Raw genomic sequence first — 20,763 nt, 5'->3', positions numbered from 1 at the left:
GATGTCAGTATTGTTTGCAGTACTCCAGATCTGATCTCACCAGTGTCCTGTGCAGCTGAACTTAATGTATAACTAAAGCATAAAGCATAAAACCTCCCTATTTTGTATTCTAGTCATCCAGCAATAAGTATTGATATTACCTTTCCTAGTTACTTACTGTGTTTGCGTTTTGTGAGGGATGCACCAAGACGCTCAGAGGCTGCTTCACAAACAAAGAAAGAATATGCAGATGCTAGAAATCCGAGCAACACCCACAAAGTGCTGGAGCAACTCAGCAGGCCAGGCAGCTTCTAGGAAAAAAGTACTGTACAGTCAACATTTCAGCCCGAATCGTCAACCATACTCTTTTCCTAGGTGCTGCCTGGCCTGCTGCGTTCCTCCAGCATTTAGTCTGTGCTGCTGAGATGCTGCTTCAGCTGTGTTCTGTTCTCACCATTTAAATTGTATGAATTTATTTTCTACCAAAACAGATGATTTCAAATGTTCCCATATTATTCTCTTAATTGTCAAATCATTACTCACTCACTTAACCCATTTCTATCCCTTTTTTCAGTCTTGTGTTCTCTTCACAGCTTTCCTGCCTTTCTTTGAGTTGTCAGACAATTTGCCTGCCAGCCTCCTGTCCACATCAATATGTGATCTCCTTCACCATGAGTTTTTATTTTCCACAATTACTTACTTATTCCCTCCTCTCCATTCCATCTCCTCACTCCAACCCATCAATGTCAGCTTGGTCTGCAATCACCTTCTGCAGTACTCCCTTGTCTATCTGCAAGCTCTGTATTATCTGGACTTGCTATCTTGTTATCCCCTGTAAAAAATGCTTGTAATATTTTTGTCCCTCCTTCAGAGACAATTATTTCAATGTATTGGTTTCAAGGGAAATTAATTCAAAAGAATCTTAACATTTATACAGAGATACACTAAATTATTTCTTATAAATGTAAAACAAAAACAAAATGCTGGTAACACCTAGCAGGTTAGGCAACCTCCACAGGAAGAGAAACATTTTGATTTTCCAGGATTTGCTGTTGGGATTTACAGCATCTACAGATTTTTTTATTTCACATGTATGTTAATCCACCTTCCTCTTTACCAAAAATTTAAGGTTGGTGGAATATCAGATCCCTTACTAGGCCTGAGGAAAATTGGATTCATCCTGCTGAATTCTGGAGTCAAACAGAGGAGTGCCCTTGCAGATTTAGCACTGAGAGTCTGATAAAATCGTGGACTTCAGCTTTCAACTGATCAAGCATGAAAGTGTTGCCAGCTAATGAGATTGACCCACAAGACTAAGGAAGTTCGTCTAATTAGGATTTGTCCAGTGTATATGATAATATAACTACAAAGATGAAAATGTGGGTCTCTCTGTCCCATAGGGTAAAGGTACCCTCTGTTACAATAGTAACACGTAGACTAGAAGGTTGCAGATAAATTTTAGTCTAGGCTGAATTGGCTTATGTTAGCTGGGGTAATATATGGAATGCTAGGAATTGGAAAAAATTGGGACGATCTGAAATAGAAAGTGTAGCTATTAATACGTACAGTCTTTTTTTCAGTGGAGCTTTTCTTTTTTTCATCAAGAAAGCTGCTTGTGCTAGATATTGACTGGGGTACCACTGTCTGTGGCTGTGTGCAGTAAAGAGGTGTTGCTTCTGGTACAGATTGTCTTTCTGGAGCTAGTCAGCTTCCTGATATTTATTTAATTGGGTCCTTATTCCTGTTACAGCTCTGGCCACGACTGGAAAATTAATGGTTACAACTTTACAATCCATCTGAGGGAAAAAAATGTTCACAATTTGTCTATTTTTCCCCATTTATAACTGCTCCAATTTTGATTTTTAATATTTTGCAGTTGCCTTGATCGCAAAAATGTATTTTCCATTTGTTATACACAGTCATAAAATGCTGATTTTTTCAGTTTATAACTATGGTGAAGAACGAAATAATAGAACTGAATCAACATGGATTTATGAATTGGAAATGATATGTGGCTGGTAAACTGGGTTGTAGACTCAGTCAGCTGCACTTTCTAATTTATAGCAATCTTGTGTCTTTGAACTATACTGCTGCTGGACAACAAGATTCACATCAAGAGTGATAATTCAGTGATAATTGTGATTCTCATTCTCAAAGATGTGAATAATATGGGTGAACCAATGGATATGAGCTGTTTATTTTTCAGTAGGTTTTTAGTAAGGATCCCCATAAGAAATTGATCAACAAGGTTTGAGAATGTGGCTTTGGGGTAATACAATGCCATGGTCTCAGAACTGGATATTAAATAGAAGACAAAGAATGGGAATAAACAGGTTTTTTTCACAGGTTGTGGGCAAGGATCAGTGCTTAGATCCCATCTACTCATATTCAACATCGAATGATTTGACCTGGAATCCTAATATTAATACAGAACCATGTGTCATTAAGGATAAGGTGGAGGATGTAAAGGGCCTATGGACAATCAAGATGAGTGGGTAAGAACATGAATGAGGGAGTCAGTGATATAATGTGGCAAGTTAGGAGATGAACTGCTTAGACAGGGGAATTTTTAAATGTTTTTTGGGAAAATGCTGAAAGTGTCATGGGTATCCAAATCACTGAAAACTATAGTGTGTGTAATTAATTAGATTGGCAGATGGTATATTATACTTGGTTAAAGAGGATTTAGATACATAAATATAGATGTCTGGTTACACTTATAAAGACCTTGATGAAATGACACCTGGAGTTTTAGTCCTCTTACCTATGAAAATATATATTTCCTATAGATCAAAGGATCATGACAAAGATTCACAGATTGACTCTTGGGGTTTGCAGGTTCGCTGCATGAGGACAGGCTTTAGACTGGGCCTTCTCAGATTTTCTTTATTTTCTGGAGTTGGGCAGAATGAAAGGAGATTCCATTGAAACTTTCTGGATGCTGAGGGACAGGAAGATGGTTTGGGAAAATAGCACTGGTATTTCATCGGCCACGTTCTTGATGCATGGTGGAACAGGTTCAAAAAGCAAGGTTGTCGTCTTCTAATTATGTTCTTCCTCTTTAACACTGTAACAGCTAAAGTAGATAATGTTAACTCCAAAATAGCAATAGTTATATGTATAAACTTTCTAAATTATACCAACCCTAGACCCAGTAACTTCACAGTTCCTATAGAATCCTAATTCAAAGCCCATCATTATCGCATGGGCTATGTTATCATAAGAGTATTAATATCGTTACTAATTCCCAATCCTGAATATTGGAAAAAATGGTGCAGTGTTGTGAGATGTTATTTTGAAATATGCTGAATTTTCAGAAACTTCAATGAGCTCTATAGTTCTTCTAAACTGCATGCAGTACCAAGTTTTGCAGGTGTGTGGGATGTTGTAAGGATATTTGGGGATAATTTTTGAACTGCTCATTCATGGTCAAGTACTAACAATTCTTGGTGAATGCCAAAATCCATTTTTTTTCACATTCATATTTTAAAGTGAAGGTACTTTGTTATTGAAGGTGAATGATAGCAGAATTAACCTGCAGCTATGTAAGAATGTGCAAAACTTGTTGGATGGTACAGTGAAAAAGGATTCTTTCCACAGCAAGATGAATGGAAGGCCAGTGAGCGGAGTTGAATCCCAAAAAAGAACATTTCTTCTCATGAAAAGAGACTTTTATTTTTATTTAGCCACGAATATATTAAGCATCTAACAAGGTTATCCTCTATTGTTTCAAAGTCGTGCCACTTTGTAATTCCAAAGGTGCATGGGAAAGGCTGTTGATGGTTGGTGGTGTACGACTGCAAAGCGCCTCAGGGTGGCGCTCCAGCTCCACTGGAATGGACAGCCTGTTTAGTGAGTGAGTTGTAAAATTCTACATACTCGTGATGCACAGCCTTGTTTAAATAGGAACTCCTGAAAGCGAGTTGAGAGGGAGCTTACGGCTGATTCCAGCTACTGAGCCGGATGCCTCGAGTTTTAAACACAAATATAGGAAATGTTGTACAAGATTGTTTCCGTTTTAACCAACCGACCGCAAGAAAATGAATTAATGCCACGATAACAATGTTTGACGGGTTCCAAAGACACATGTATTCTGTAGTCATCAAATTTCCTAAAAGTCAGCTTTGTGCCATACGAGTTGATGTAGTGCATAATGGGGAGTTGGTTCAAAGATCAAAAGAAATATCATGTTTCAAAACATTTATTAAGGCCATATTTGTATTGAAGTTGTGTGCCAAGAACTATTCTAATGAGTCAGCACCGGGGGTGGGGTGGGTTAAAATTACATCAGATGGGTATATAAACGGGATCATGTGTTAATTTTGTGTTTTTGATTATATTTGGTAATCAGCTGGTTTATTTTCAGGTTGTGGTTAAATCAGAAGAAGTTGCAGCATGGAACATATTACGCGATGACTTCATGATGGGAGCTACCATGAAAGACTGGGATAAGGAGAGTGATGTTGCTGGCGAGGAAAGTGCTTCGGACCGCTGATCCTTCTCAGCAGAAGCTCTCCTCGGTTTGAAATGTAAAGTACAGCGATGCTCATTCTGTGAATGCAAGGAATTGTATAATATATGGCTTTTTTTTCTAAAATAAAGCAAACTATTTCTTTCCAATGTCTTTTTAATCGTTTCCCAAATCCAAACACGTCACGGTGTCTTCTGAAATGTATGTGATTACCTGGAATGCGGGAGAAATGTTGATGCTTATTAAGACCACACCAAATTGGGCTGACTGGAAATAATGGTGGACCAAGTCTATTATTTAACATAATCTGGTCTTTCGGGGTTGATCTGTGTGGCAGCCGCACAGGTGAGGTGCTTAAACGCCTCAGATCTTCAGGCAGCGCTTTACTCTTTCTGAAGTTCTATGAACAGTTGATCCAGGGGATGCATTTTACGAAGGTTCCGTTCGCATAGCAATGAGACAAGTGGGCGAGGAATCTCGTCAGTGGGGAGAAGCAGCCATCGCACCTGGTACTTGTGTGAAATATAGCCACGTTACTTTCAGACCGGACAGTGTACGGTTTAAATCTACCTTGTGTTGGTAGGGCTTGCTTTATTTTATACCTCAAATAACAGTATCTGTTTGTAATGTTTATGCATATGTGCATGACAGATCTTATAAATTAATAGCGAACGGAGAAACTCTCGACCAGATACTGCTGGTGGGGGAGGTGGGGAGTTGCTGGAGCAACAGACATTAACTCTCTGTGACCTATGTCCTTTACTGCTTATTTTTGACGGGAGAATTCCAATTGTGCTGCCGGGTCTGAATCACTTAATTTTCCTCTGCGATGTGGAACGATTTGCCTGTCTGTCTGTTAGTTTAAAGACCGAGTTCCTTGTCTAACTGCCTACTCTGATTTTTTTTTTGAGTCACGTCGGGTGACTCGGATGCTGAAAATAGTAAAGTAACCGGGCACACAATGACCCTCGCTATAGAGGGGATGCCTCCTGCTTCAGAATTGGAGTCCACCCGGGCCCTAGTGCTCCTTTATAGTGTTCGTTTATAGAACGCTTTATTTTCTCAGTCGTTTTTTATTGTTTGTAATTCAATCCAATTTGAACTGCGGTGTTTGCTTAGAAAGAAGCAAAAACGACAGTTTCCTCTCACTAACACTCCACCTCCAACTTCCCGTTTCGCCAGATATTATGCTTGGAAATATTTATACCTGAGCTGTAAGCGGTAGCGGAGTACCCGCTGACTCCAAGTGGGAAGGTTTCGGATGATGATCTTGATGACGTATCACGCACTGAAGTTCACCTTCTCCCGGCTCTCTCCAAAGTGCTTTGATCTCACGCCCCGTGCTTTGTAAACTTGTTTGAACGTTCGGCTTCGCATATATTTATTTCAGATCACTTTATAAACCAGGTGGCCTCAACGATTGTAATTTTCTCACAAGCCTCAAGGTATCCCTGGTCCATTCTTTTCAATGGACAGATTACTTAATTACGATGTATATTGGTTTTGGGGACTTGGGCGGAAATCACTTTACAGCATAAGCAGCATCAGCACTTCTGTTATTGTCGTATAACCTGTATGTGTTACAAAGGTCGGGTTGTTTTTTTCTCGCATTTTAATTCCCAGCACTCGTCAATATGCAAGATGGCGGGATAGAAATGCAAACATTCTCCTAAAATTGTATATAAATGAACGACGGTCCATATTCTAAGAAACCCCGACCCGTTTTGAAATGGTAGATCTCCTGCCCCGCACCCCCCCCCACCCCCGTCGTTATCCTCCTGTTTCTTAAAATTTGGACGAAAGTCGAAAGTAAGTTGCGGAAAGTGGGAGCAGACGGCAGGCACTAAGACAGCGCGGAATACCAGCGACGCCTGTATGTGGACAGCCTGGTAACGGCGGCGAGGAAACCTCGGACCCCACGTCACTCGATGGAGGTAACACGTGGTCAAGTAGGACATTATAAATGCCTCCCGTGTGCGAGCCTGATGTTATCTGCTGGCAACTCTCTCCCTCACACGCACACACACACTCTCACTCTCTCTCTCTCTCTCCCCCACTCACTCACTTCCAGCCTGGGATCCTTTACTAGCATGGGGCAGCGAAAATAACGGTTCACTGCTTCAGACTTTTTTAAGTATAATAAGTTAATTTCATATAAGAAAAAATCTAATCTTTCTGCCTCTACAAAAACCTAACGTAGCATTTGACAAATTAATAGTTTTTTTTGGCAAAATTGTATTTTTTTTAAAATCTCCGTGGATCTAAAATCTCATCGTGGTGGAATAAAGCTGGTATTTTATTGGCATTTCACTGGAGAAAAGCAGAGGGGTCAGAGAGAAAGAGAGAGAGAGAGCGAGAGAGAGAGAGAGAGAAGTTGGGCGAAGTTTAAAGACTTGGTGCGGATTGCAATGAAGTGAAGGTGTGTTTATCTTCGGCAGTAGCAGTGTTGGTGCCGGGACTGGCGCTGCAGCGAGGAGGCAGCGCTTGGCAAGTCTGTGAACTGCACAAGGCTTGAGAATCAAGAATAAGCAACTAGAAAGAGCCTTTATGCCTTTTTTTATTGTAAATATCTAATCTGGTGCTTTTTTTTCGCGTGAAGATTACGATCTGCAGCTGCTTTTCTTCCCCCTCTCCTCTCCCTCCTCCCTTCAACTTCCAACTTACCAACTTTGAAAATGCACCACTCCATTTTCACTGTGTTTCTCACGCTGGATTTGGCGATGATCGGCGCTTGCTTATCGACCTGCAACACCCTCGACATCAACCAGTTCAAGGATAAGAGGATCAAAGCCATCCGAGGGCAAATCCTCAGCAAACTGAAACTTACAAAACCCCCGGAACATTACCCGGAGCCAGAAGAGGTGCCGGCAGAGGTAATCGCGATTTACAACAGCACCAGGGATTTGCTTCAGGAGAAGGCAAACGAGAGGGCTGCCACTTGTGAGCGAGAAAGGAGTGAAGAAGAATATTACGCAAAAGAAGTTTACAGGATTGATACGAATCCATATAGCTCCCGTGAAAGTAAGCCTTAAAAGTAGCTTAAAGAGACCACATCCCTTTTTGTCAGCTTATGTATGTATTTTACCAAGCATTAAGACGACATAAATCTGCTTACTTCAAATGCCCATTAGTTTGGCTCCAGATGTATGATTGGCAATGCTTCGTCTAAAGCGAGGATTTAATAGTTGTAATACCCACCCTGTGCCAGCAAAAAGGGATGTCATTCCTCCTTAAGAATTACTTAAACGTTTTTTGCACGGGTAATCAACGCGACCAAAGAAACACCCTGGTTCCTCGCCAGTTTTTTTTTTGTATGATGTAGATATTATGATATATAAAGCATGAGAGGTATTCGCCTATTTGGACAGAGCATACTGACGTGACTGGAAAAAATAATAATGACATATTTTGGTCCTGTTTATTTTTGTAGCGGTAAAGTTGAGTTTTGAGCGGCGTGCACAGCCGCCCGACCACCAACTGATTTGGGATAATACTCGTGGAAATCATATCTAAAATGTTCAGCTCAGAATCTAGAACCTGCTATCTTCAGTGGAAATGCAGAAATTCCAAGACAGGTGCTTTGTAAACAAACACGACAGTCAGGCATGGGGTTGAATATTCGATAGTCGACTACTATTTAACTCATTGTGTGCTGAATCATATTTTGTCAGTTTCCAAATACGCCTTTAGGCGATGTGACAGAGTAAATAAAACTGGAACGTGCGTACACGGTAAAACGCCGAATGGTGCAGAAGGTAAAATGGGTCCAATGGGATAAGCTCAATAAATGTTTTTTTTAAAGTTAAAATGATTTTCTCTGGGCCGGTGCCCATAGAGTTAACAAATCGATCTTGATTTTGGATGAAAACAGCAGTTAATGTCAAGAAAATATATCTAAAAAATCTAGTAAGTGTTGTAAACAAAGAAAAGTTGTTTCTGGGAGGAATAGGCCGTAGAAAGTGATTTAGAAGATTGTCCCAATATCTCACACCTTAGAGGCAGGTTTAAGATGTTTGTTGAAATGATTTATAAAGTGTTAAAGCAATTAGTTATTTATCAACAGGCCGAAAATATAACATGGCATTCTAAAAAAACTGTCAGTCGAAACCGAAGTTATTAATAATAGCCTACAAATGCGAATGGGTGCGAAGTGAGGGATCATTCCAGTGCTTTTTGGTTAAAATGATTTTGACTAGCTCTTTGCAACCCCTTTCACCGCAAATGGAGGGAGATTCGTTCTTATTAAGTTGCTTCTCACCAGGTTAACGGAGGACAATGTCAGGCCCCACAGCCCTCAGAGGGCAGTTTCACATGCAGACCTATCCTTGGCGGTTGCTGTCAGCCTCCAGGTTGGGCCGAGTGCCAAAATCATTACACAATAAACGGGTCAAAAGGGTAGTTGTGAGATATAAACCGAGGTATCGTAGCGATTATATACATAAAACAGTCTAGTTTCAACAGTCTAGTCGGTTGCTTCTATTGACCTGAATCTTGTTATTCGGATTTAGGGCAATTGTATTGTCCAATAAACTACAGCATTATTTAGAAACCACGAATCCAATATCAAAGGTATTTTATAGTGTAGTTTTTAAATAACGAAACAGGAAAAGGCAACTCAGTTTGCAGTAGCCTTTACTTGCCTTGGAAAAAAAATAGATTTTTTCTTAACTTTTACCTTAGTGTGAGTGGTCGGGAGAGCGTATTGTTTAACGGGAAGCTCTGCCAAACTCTCCACTTGATTTTTTGCAGACGTTTGTAACGCAAACCCTAAAACGTTTACTTTGAATCACTTAGTGTCAAGTTTTCAAGTTAAAGATTGCAATTTACGGTTGTGAGCATGTCTTTCTCATTTTGAGAGTTTTCAACCCCGGAATATAGGACAAGGAAATCGGATTGCTGGGAAAGAAAGTACCATGTTATGAAATCTGTGAACAAGAATTTTGCTGGATAATTGAAAGTGAAATAACCCAAGAGAGAGGAGGGGCGATATTCCTTGGGGCTCCCCAGCGCGTTCGACCACTTTAAAACGCGTATCTTGTTTCGATTTGCCTAATTTGGCACAATGGCAACCTGGCTCCTAACTGCATGCACTGTTTTCCTGATACAGTGTCCATATTAATTACATCTGGCTTTGAAATGCGTGTTCTGTGCGGAGCTCCTGGTCCTAAAGTCTGCAGGCAAGAGTCTGAACCTTTTGTATACGGTGCCCCTAAACACCCAACTTCGTGCTGTTGCCTGTGTGTGTGTATACTGGACCTGACTGAGCTCCAGGCTCCGTCCCAAAAGGCTCGTTTTCCAAGCAGTTGCATGTACAGTATCTCTATGAACAAGATTCGACCAATCGGAAGCCAGGAAGAAAACAAAGACAACTCTGCTATCGCTGCAATTTCCGAACAGCCAGAATGCATCTATATTAGCAGGAAATGTGAGCTAGTACTCTCCACAGAGGACCCTACATACTGCTCACGAATTGATACTGTGGCGCTTGAAAGAATTCTGGGAGATCAAGCGGACGAAGAAGTATGCAATGTACCGATCGCTCACAATAGGCACTGCTGTAATAAAACCCAGAGGAAATGCAATGACCTCCCAACATTAAGAGCAGCGAACTTTGTACGTACTTACTTTTCTCGAACTGAAAGCGCATGCTAGATTGGGGCGTAAGGAGTTGGACCTTGGCGAATCACAGATTTTCACAAGTTTGTTCTGACTAACCATTGGCCACGTACTTAAAATGCGTTTGGCTGCAGGATGTTAGCGCTGCCTGATTTGCTTATATTCATTGTAATTTCACGAAGGCGTTCGGAAGAGACATGTTTCTGTTAAAAAAAATGCAGAACCAAAATAAAACAAGACGAGATGATTCAACCATTCATAGTAAAACGATGCTTAAAGGCCTCATCTTACTTGCATCCACATCAAACCAGCTCAGGATTGCGGCTGGAAACGGCGGGGTTGTTTTAGAAGCACTTGTTTTACCGGGGAGAAATGCCATATGCCTGAAATATTGGAATCTCCTGAATCAGCATTTCACTGAAGTTACCGAACCTCATAGGAATTTTGAGCAAAGTTACGGAGCATCATAACTGGAACAAAGGAAGGGCAGATACAGAGTTACAAATAAGTAATGCCAGCGACGCTCCATTCTCACAGGATTTTGCCTGTTGTCCCCCTGATCTCTTGAATTAAAATGCAGAACATGGTTTTGTTGACCCGGAGGTCATTAGCCGCGCAGTTTTCTTACGTTGAGTCTTGCTGAAGTACAGTGCAGCCTTTAGTAAGTTTGTATTGAAGAAAGTCCATTATCAAATTCCAGAAATCTCAGTTTCGTTAACACCAAGCTACACATAGCAGTGCTGTGCCCAAATCTAGCCCCGAAGCATTCTAATTTTTCCCGTGCTGTATGACTGCGACGCGCGAATTGGTCGTGGATACAGCAATGTAGGTGAGCGGCAGTGAGGCTGGACAGAATGAGTGAAAAGCTGGGGCTATTTGCACATAGCGATATGACATGTGATACAGGTGCGCAAATCTTTGAAAAATCTGGTGCATCTTCAGTCGTATACCACAGTTTCAGAGGATCGTTCCAGGAAATTCCAGACCGGCATTCATCATTAAGTTGTGGGAATTATTTGCCATTTTACAAATCTGCAGATTTGAAGAGAGAGAAAATCTGCAAATGCCGGAAATCAAAGCAATACACACAAAATGATGGAGGAACTCAGCAGTCCAAGCAGCATCTATGGAAAAGAGTAAACAGTCGACGTTTCGGGCCGAGACCCTTCGTTAGGATTGAGCTTTCTTCCAACCTGTTTCATTGCGGTATTTTCTCTCTTTTTTTTGGCCCAGGAGGGAGTTTTTCATTTTTTTTAATCCATAGTTGGACTTGGCAGCTTCTATTTACTGGAATATTTTGCACGGGATGAAGAATGGACATTGCTTTAAAACTCGAGGATCTGCCATACAACGTACTTTCTAAACAAAAACGTGGAAAATAATTCCCACAGCGTAATGATCATACCTTGAGCTCCCTGATTAAGAGATTATTTAGGTAATAGTAATGTAAATTTTTAACAAACTGCATTGTGGTTTTCAGAGAAGAATTAGTGAAATTCTGATAAGATGTTCCCAGAAACTCTTTTAATGTAAACACAGTTTGTTTCCAGCCTTTGGAAACCATTCATCCTAAATAGAGAATGTAAATCTGTCGCAAATTCAAAAATAAAATGTCACAACATTCCATGGAAGCAAATAGTTTGAGCTAATTAAGACATTGTAAATAAATACGTTAGCAAATCAAAATTAGAAAAAAAAAGAAATTAAAGAAGGGCTAAAACACTATTCTCAAAGTTGCAGATCTAAATATTGTTAACAGCATGACATAGTTGACAGGAGAAATGAAAACCATGGCTAGCTTATTGAACCTGATCTCCAAATGCAGTGTTATCGAATCATTGTTTTGTTCTGGTACAGAGGGTATGATGACAAATAATGTTTCTGATAGCTGATGTTGCTAATCAAAATGTATACAAACTATATCATCATTTTATATTTTACAAATCATCTAAAACAATAGAAAATCCAAAAATTGAACACAGTGGAATATAAAAGAAATAGATTAAAGGTAGGAAATGTGCAAAAGTTTTTCTAATTTTCCTACTAAGTTAAATGTTAATCTAATTATACAGAAAATTTCCACAATGATTATCAAATTAAATTTTTCCTGAGTGGAATATTGATACGGCTCTAGTAATTCTTGTTCAGGAAAGTAAATATTCTTAGAAGATGCAGATTTTTTTTGGGGGGGGGTTCTGAATTAAAATGCTTAGGTGGTTCATTGGAACAGCAGAGCACTTTGTAAATTTAGGAGTGAGTAATTCTTATGCTTGAAGGAGAAGTGGATTCTAAGTCCACTTGCCCTGTACCATGACTGTGCAAGAAGCACACATGCACTTAACTCTTTCCTGTTCAGCAGAATACAGTTTCTGTCGTGTGTAATGCACACTTTGAGTTGAGCATTACTGGCTGGATTTCACACTCCACAATTACAGGCCTCGGATGGTAATACAGTCCAACTGAAGATGCACTGAGAAGAACAATAGTGGCTAGTTTATATCTGTGCCTTTCTGTGTGAGGTTTTATTAAGATCTTTTCAAGTGCACATATTTCTTTTGGCAAGACACATGGCCACACTAAGTTCAATGATTCGCAGATGATGAAATGGATTGTGACTGTAGTCTGTATGATGACTTCCTGGTATTTGCAAGTTCTTGCAATGAGGAAGTAATTTTGGGCAAACTTGCCCTCATCCAATTCTAATACCCTGCCAAGCACTTCCTTAATGCAGTGCACCACTAATAATATCTATCAGTCTTACAGGAATTAACAGATCTATCTGTGGAACAAGCTCATTGTATTCAGGCTGAGATTCAACAGGAGTACACTTATGCAACTTTCCAGTTGTACACAATCCCAGTGTATTAAGGGTATTGTATTAAGGACATAGATGGTATTGACCAGGTGACTGACAGAGCCCGAACACCTCATTTTTAGAAGCTTTCGGAGCTACCTGCATGCATTCCTTGGAATTCTGATTGCCTAAACATCTTGGCATTAGTAGTAGATGTATTCCTAAAAGTTGTTACTCATTCTCCGATTCATAACTTCTAACTAGCTCCTAACCACCGAAGAGATAGACGGAGGGAACATAAATCAAATAAAAGGAGCACCATCTTTGAATCGTATTCCCTTCCTTTCATAAAATACCAGCCAGGCTTTTTAGTTCTTTTTGTTACTTATTTTTTTTCCCTATTATCTCAGCAATTTCAGTAGGCACGTGGATGTAAGGAAGATGGATGGATATGGACGTTGTGTAGGTAGAAGGGAATAGTGTTTGGGTGTTTTTTGCTTTGCCTTTTAGCTGGTTTGGCACAACAATGTGGGCCAAATAGCCTGTTCCTGTGCTGTTCTATATTCTATGAGCAACATGTAAGTATACAATAGTTACTGTTAATGATCTTTTCCTCAAAAGAGATGTTAATTTTCATTTTCCATTCCAAAAGGGGAAAAGTGGGTGTTGATTAAAACCAAAAGTAGTAATGAGATTTGCAGTATGTTTAGGCATACTGTAGTCTGAGACACTCTGTCAGCACTAGTACAGAATAGTATAATTTTCTAACCAAAGCAGTATTTAATGTGTTACAATTATATAATTAATGGTCTGTTCAATTGGCTCACAATAATGCATTTGCCTGATTGCTTTTCGAATGAGCATAGTTCCCATCAAGGAAGTGAATGTCAATATTAAAGAGTCGTTCATTTTACTTGGGAATCATTCTGTATCAATATCAAACGATGTGAAGCCTGCTGCAGCATGGTCAGACAAAGAACAATGTTTTCCCTCCTATGCCTAATGACGCACTTAAGACCAATCCTAAGCAATGTGAATTGAACCGCTGTGCCGTCTTTCTAATCACCCACACCAGGCATACTGTGCCTTTGCTATCCATGATTGCCATGGAGGCATTGGAGATAAGATCCTGAATTTATCTTTGCATTAGGAACTAGATTCAACCAATGATTTTGACAGTATATGAACATGTATAACAGGCAATGGCATACAGATGATTTCATAGACTAGGAAGTTCCTTGGAGCTTGCTTTGCCAATGATACTTTTCTGATAAAGAGTTAGTAAACCTGAGTGTTGTGTTGGGGAACTCTCCCATTCTTTGTAAAGCTACATTATGAATCAGAGCTTTATAGTGGCATTAATAAATAATTTTTTTCAAGGAAGTTGCATTGGAGTAGATTTGAGCTTTGAGCAATAAGTGAAAAGTACTTTTTCCCCTTTTGCATATTTCCTAAAGGAGAAATTTGAATGGAACATGAAATGGATGTCCACTCTACTATTTCTTATCTCCTATACAAAAATAAAAACAAAAACCCATTCTATTTCAGCCAGAACAACCAACTTTGAGTGCAGATTCTAACATTTAAGGGTAATCATTCCTGTAGCTAAGAACAGGTCAATAGTTCCTAAGAAGCACCACAAATAATTTATTCTAATGTTAATCCAAAACATTCACTCTCCGAACAGTAAAATAATCCCAATCTTTTGAATGGACTCTTGAAGAATACTTAGAGTTCATATAGTTTAATGAAAAAAAAGTGTATAGAAACTGAAATCATCAAATGAAGTTTCCAAAATAAATGCAAGCAGCATAACTTTCACATGCCCCACCAGTTCTCGAATAATGGCATCTGAAATATTTTCCAGTCAGTCAGAAAGGCAACAGGAAACAGTTGTCTTCACTTGTCTGCTGTAAGTTTACTTTCCATTGTCCAGTTTAATTGTTGATTGAAATGATCTAGAAATTCTTGACAAGTACCATGACCTTGACATTTGATAATTTGATTTATATTGTCTTTGTAGTTGAGATTAATTTTAAAGGATAATGCCACAAGGGAGATACTGACACTTGAGATATGTTTAATGATGTCCGCATTGGTATCCATTGTTCTTTCTTCATTTATTCTGCTTTCCTTCTGATGCAGTCATAAGATGGGATCTTGATGTTCTTACATATCTTTGCCTTTAATGTTTGTTTTGTTAAGGGCACGCTTTATTTGGAATTTAGCATCTAGGGCCATGGTACAGTGTGAGTGGACCAGGACATGTTGTACAGCATTGCACCACCAAGACCTCAACTTTCAAAGGGATAAAGTAATATTTTCTGAACCACATCCATTAGAAACATCAAATTGCAGCTTTCAGTTTTTTTCATGTCTACAATAGTCAAAACAAAGTGCCAGGTTTTGCACTACAATTTGAAACTAGACAGCTTGGCCTAAAATATTAGTCTGGTTGTTAAATTTCTGCAACTCTAAACCTTGGCTGTCAGATTTCTCCTTTAACAAAATCACCTGCAAGTGTAATGGATGTTTGATCCAGATGCTTGCTGATCATATAGAAAAAAAAAGCTGTAATGTTTGTGGATAATTGAATCAGGTTATGAGGAGAAAAGCTAAGTGATATGTTTTTATTCTATCACCCAGTTTAGCACATGTTATAGCAATGATGCAGATGTTAACTAAATGTGACAACTAATCACTATCAATGTCTGCCATTTAGTCAGACATGAATTGAGGAAAACCCTCAGTGGTGGAAAATTCTGGGAGCCATAGATCAAAAATCCACTGGCCCTTGCGAGTATGCTCTGTTAACCATATGCCATAGTATCAAATTGTCTGTATTTATCAAATTAAGACTGGAACTTGCACACATGTATAATTGATGGCATAAATTTTAAACTTATTCTCACACAATTGTCATCTTAGCTTTCAATATGCTTCAACGTTGGTGTCCTCATGGAATCCAGTGGTGGAGCTGGATCTTACTGAATTCTCTAGCATGGTCCACAAATTCATTGAGTTCTATGGAGATTGTGGGGCTGAAAAGAAGAAAAGTGAGAAGTTAAGACATTTAAGAAAATTATTTGTAGCTTGTTCAGTGTTTTTAAGGTCTTTTGTCTTGTATCTTAGTCCTCTTCCCAGCTCTGTTATGAAAGCTAAATCTTTCCTCAATTCTGAAGAAGGGCTACTGATTCAAAATGTTGGCCAGTTTCCTTTCCATAGATGCTGTTCTACTGGCTGAATTTTTTCAACATTTCCATTTCTGTTTTCTATACCAGCATCTGCAGTTTTACTTGCTTTTTTATTATTCTACTTTAAAAATCATTTTAATTGACTTGTTAAGAATCTGTGACTTACTTTATTTTTTGAAATTGAAATATTTAAAACCTTGATAGGTTTGAAAGCAGGTTAAGTTATGTGGGGTGGGATGGGGGCGCTTTTGTGGCTGTTGAGTTTGAAAAGAGAATTTTCAGGGTTAGACTTTTCCAACAGGTTTATGGGCCCTGTTGCTGCACTCTGCACTGTTTTGGACCAGTGATATAGTCCCTATTTTGGATTATTGCAGGCAGTGGTTGTAAGTTATTTTACTCCAAAATATAATTAGATAAAATATGTCCAATATAACTGAAAACATAAATCTCAAATTAGTTATTCAGATGTACTGAAAGATTAACATTTTCCTTATAACTATAGTAATTAGTTTAAGATACATAGCAAAGGATTAAATTTGACTCTGGTGATATTATTGATGCTGTGGTTTAGTTGGTCACTGTACATGTGGCTCATCTAACTGGAAGTCCTTAGTATTTTTGAATTTCATATTTGCAAGATGGAGAATTTGCTGAAATAATTAATAGGTTTATAATCTATAATTTATAATAGGTCATCACATGCATTTTTTTTTCAAATGCTATAATTGACCATATTGATTGCAGTTCAGAAGGTGCTAATTCTATACATTGTGAGTGAACTCCCTGTATTGGTGAGGAGGTAAATCACTCCTACCCACTGGGCAAAAGTATCATAGAGGCATACAACTGCAGAGTTTATAAACATCAGCATCTACTTTTCAGAACCCATGTTTAAAACTCTAAAGCAGAGGTTCCCAACCTTTTCTATGCCATAGACCTCTACCATTAACTGAGGGATCTGTGGACCCCTGGTTGTGAGCACCTGCTGTAGAGAGAAGTATCAGTTTTGCACCTCTGTATAAAGAAAAGAACTGTTACTTTTGAACCTAATACTTGAACACGATACTTTAAGTGAAATTTTTACCTTTCTATGGTCTTGTTGAAAGAATCTTTCAGTGTTTACCATAATTGCTCTGTGAAACTGACAACAATTTTAAGATTTCTGTGCATCTTAAGTTTATTTAAAGTAGAGATATCAATATTGTAGGCTGTTATTCAACACTCCCCCATAGACTTCACTATATTAGAGACTTCTACACCATCATCAAAGGATATATATGGATTGATGAGAAAGATAGATTTTATAAACATTGCATCAGAGCTAAGTGAGTTTTGAATGGTTTATTAAACCATAATTACTGTGTAGAAAATTCTCTGATCCTAATCTTGTATATAATTTAAATGCTGTAGATGTAATTTTAAATATTCTCAAATAATTACATTAATTCTTTATAATTTATATAAGGTATTTTAACTTGTATCTTAATTTTAAAAAAACGTAGAAACAGAAATCTTCAGCCCATTACAGGCCCTTCGGCCCACACTGTTGTGCCGACCATGCACGCTACACTGGAAACTGCCTGGAATTTCCCTGCCGCGTAGCTCTCTATCTTTCTAAGCTCCACGTAACTATCTAAGAGTCTCTTAAAAGACCCTACTGTATCCGCCTCTACCATCTTCGCTGGCAGTGCATTCCACGCACCCACCTCTCTCTCTGTGAAAAACTTGCCTCTGACATCCCCCTTGTATCTATTTCCAAGCACCTTAAAACTAGGCCCCTGAATTTTAGAAAGACTCTGTATTTCTTGCTCTGTAAAATGTTTCTTTGAGTGTGTAATAGCTTCCTCAGTGACATCACCTGGGTCGTTATACTGTAAGTTCAAGTAAAATAAAACAAATTTTCTAGGAAAAATTGAAGTTCAGTTATGAAACAGTTAAACATGAGTCCCAATGAAGTGGAAAGAAAAAAATAATTTTATATGCAATTTTGTGCAAAGAAACTAAAATATGTTAGTTAATGTTGTTGTCATGGTGACCTCTATATCCAAAATCATATTTCATATGGGTCGGATAAACATGCTGGCCACTTACAGCTCTTTATATCGACCAACTTATTTGAGGGCACCTGGACCCTGTAGATTGCTGAAAACAATCCAGAATGTCATTGCCAAGATTTCTGTGGAAACATTTCAAAGCCTGTATTTGGAGGACTGCTGTTGACAGTGACCACATTGTTGGGTTACTAACTAGCATAGACAGCAATGTCAAGGAGCTTTATTCTATCAGTCCAAATGATGACTCATGACAGCCCTGGTTTCCCTGTGCAGACTACAACTAATATATTGGAAGACAACCAGGGCTTTCGGCCCCTCAAGCCTTTTCTGCTTTTCAATTAGATCATGGCTGCAGTGTATGTGAGCCTCATTACCTCACTCAATCTGAGATCCTTTAATATTCCTGCCTAGTATGTATTATTGTTCTCAATTGGCCAGAGTTCCATCCTTTATGTGAAGGTGTGCTTCTTGACTTTGTCCCTAAATAGCGTAGCTGTAATTTTAAGGTTGTGCCCCTTTTGTTTTCAGTTCTCCTACCACGAGTATAGACTCATAGTAAACAGCAGTAATTTATTATTTTGTGTTGCTCTGTATTATCTCTTGAGCTTACTTGGATGGTGTACTGCTGAACTGTGCCATCTTGTATGGGACTTCACTCAGAGGCTTCAGTAAACAGTATTGCTGTAGTTTCATATTTTCCTTTAAGTCTAACTAAAATATTCAGGGTTTGAAATGTACAGGTCAGCTCTTTCACATGTTGGAAGGATGGATTTTGTGACATCAGTGTTGGAGAATGAAACATTATTCTGCTCTTCCCTGATAATGTTTCACCTTCTACTCAGATACCATGTTGTCCATCTTTTTAAATTTGGATATGCGATGCGTTAAACAGGTTGACCATTCCCCGCTTTCCTCTAGAAGGTAGCACATCACTGCATATGCATAAATGGGAGATGGTAAAGGATTCTGATATACAAAGTGATGCACAGAAATCTGGTTATATTTGTTCCACTGAGCAAAAAGAGTGATCTCCCAGCCTGCCTTGGTTTCTGGGTCACTTCTTCATCTCTAGCCATTACATTGGATATGGCACCGTTGTTCTAATATCTATCCACTACTCAAGAAATTCTCTCCAAAGTACCTGAATCAACTTGTAACTGCAACTGTACTAAGGCATCTAAATTAAAGTTATTTTGAATGGTGTAAATGTGAAGTGAAAATTCCAAGTATGTCTACTTCCATCATGCATTCGCGATAAAGAGTTGAACAAACACAGATCCAGAATTCAGTACCTGCATAAATAAATGAAATAAATAAATAAGGCATGCCCAATCCAATGTTTTTTGTAGAAGTATCATAAAGAGATCTCCGAGGTACTGATGAGAGATTTTTGGATAGTTCAAGGTAACTGCAATTTAAAACATTGCTGTTCAAAAAGAATGAAATAAGTGCAAATAATGATCACATATTAGTCACTGCAACTTCTGTGCATAAATAGAACTGAACATCAGAGTAATTTTGAGGATTATCTAACCAAAATTTAACCTGTTAATCAACAGTGAACACAGCTTTATCAAGCCTGATCTAAATCCTGAGTATAAAATGTCATGTTCAGCACTAACCTCATATCATAGCAGATGGTTCTTGTTGACTTCGGTAGAACCTGAATTTCTGAAGTGGATTTGAGTGCACAGTTGCTGCTCTATATTAATAACAGAGGACAAATTTCTATCCCTCTGCCTTAGAAGTAACTACAAAATGCTCAATTTTAATAAAATACCATATTGAAAAAGGCAATTAAATCATTGATGTACAGAATGTGAATTGTCAAAATATGTGAGTGACAGGATGAAATCTATTCCAAACAGATGGAACATTCAAACTAAGCTAAAACAAAGTAGGGTAAATAAAAAAAACAAACAAGTAAAATTTAAAATTACTGAAGGTATTTAGCACAACAGGCAGCATCAGTGGTAAGAGAAACAGTGTTAATATTTGAGGCTGATAGCCTTTTATCGTGAATGGATAAAGTTAGAAATTAATGAAGTTTTCAGTTGCAAGGAAAGAGGAAGGGTTGAGACTAGAAAGGGAATGTTTGTGATCTCTCTTGTCCTTACCCCACCATAAACATTCCCTTCCTTCACTGCAGCTTGGAACATTTTGATACCTAGTTTTATTGAAAATGTCATTGACTGAAAAGTTAACTCTTTTTCCCACTCCATAGATGCTGCTTGATCTGCAGTCTATTTTCGGTATTTTCTGTTTTTATTTCTGATTTCCATCACCTATCGGTTTGTTTCTGAATAGAAATAGATCTTTGAGTTCAATTACCAAGCTGATAGGCATTAGAGGAAGTAACTGTTTGGACAGCGCACATCTTGAGTAGTATGTCCAGTTCTGCTCATTAAGAAATAGAAGAAATATTTAATTCCCGGAATTATGAAAGGAAACAATATAGGCCAATCCCCAACATGGGTGCTTAAATTTTGAGAAAAGGCTGAACAAGACACGGCTTTATAGTTTGTGAAGTCTCAGAGATTTTAATGTGGAAGTGAACATCCAGCAATGTCAAGATTATTCTGCAATTCTGTTGAAAATCAAAGCACGGGATTGGTGTACAGAGAGACAGAATCAATCTAATAAAAGCTAATGCTT

General features: G+C 38.5%; 2 protein-coding genes across 2 annotated transcripts in view; both read left to right on the top strand.

Moving 5' to 3' along the window:
* Positions 1 to 4,590, top strand: part of rrp15 (ribosomal RNA processing 15 homolog) — a 38,971-nt gene extending 34,381 nt beyond the window's left edge. The window contains exon 5 of the mRNA XM_063055039.1: positions 4,346 to 4,590. Within this exon, the coding sequence (XP_062911109.1) occupies positions 4,346 to 4,474 (129 nt within the window). The 3' untranslated portion in view covers positions 4,475 to 4,590. The remainder of the gene's footprint in view (positions 1 to 4,345) is intronic.
* Positions 4,591 to 6,455: 1,865 nt separating this feature from the next.
* Positions 6,456 to 20,763, top strand: part of tgfb2 (transforming growth factor, beta 2) — a 72,105-nt gene continuing 57,797 nt past the window's right edge. Inside the window, exon 1 of the mRNA XM_063055749.1 lies at positions 6,456 to 7,471. Coding sequence (XP_062911819.1) covers positions 7,126 to 7,471 — 346 coding nt within the window. The 5' untranslated portion in view covers positions 6,456 to 7,125. The remainder of the gene's footprint in view (positions 7,472 to 20,763) is intronic.

The sequence above is a fragment of the Mobula hypostoma genome, chromosome 8 (genome assembly GCF_963921235.1).
Source record: "Mobula hypostoma chromosome 8, sMobHyp1.1, whole genome shotgun sequence".
Taxonomy (NCBI): domain Eukaryota; kingdom Metazoa; phylum Chordata; class Chondrichthyes; order Myliobatiformes; family Myliobatidae; genus Mobula; species Mobula hypostoma.
The sequence above is the reverse complement of the archived record's forward strand: the minus strand, read 5'-3'. Positions and strand labels throughout refer to the sequence as shown.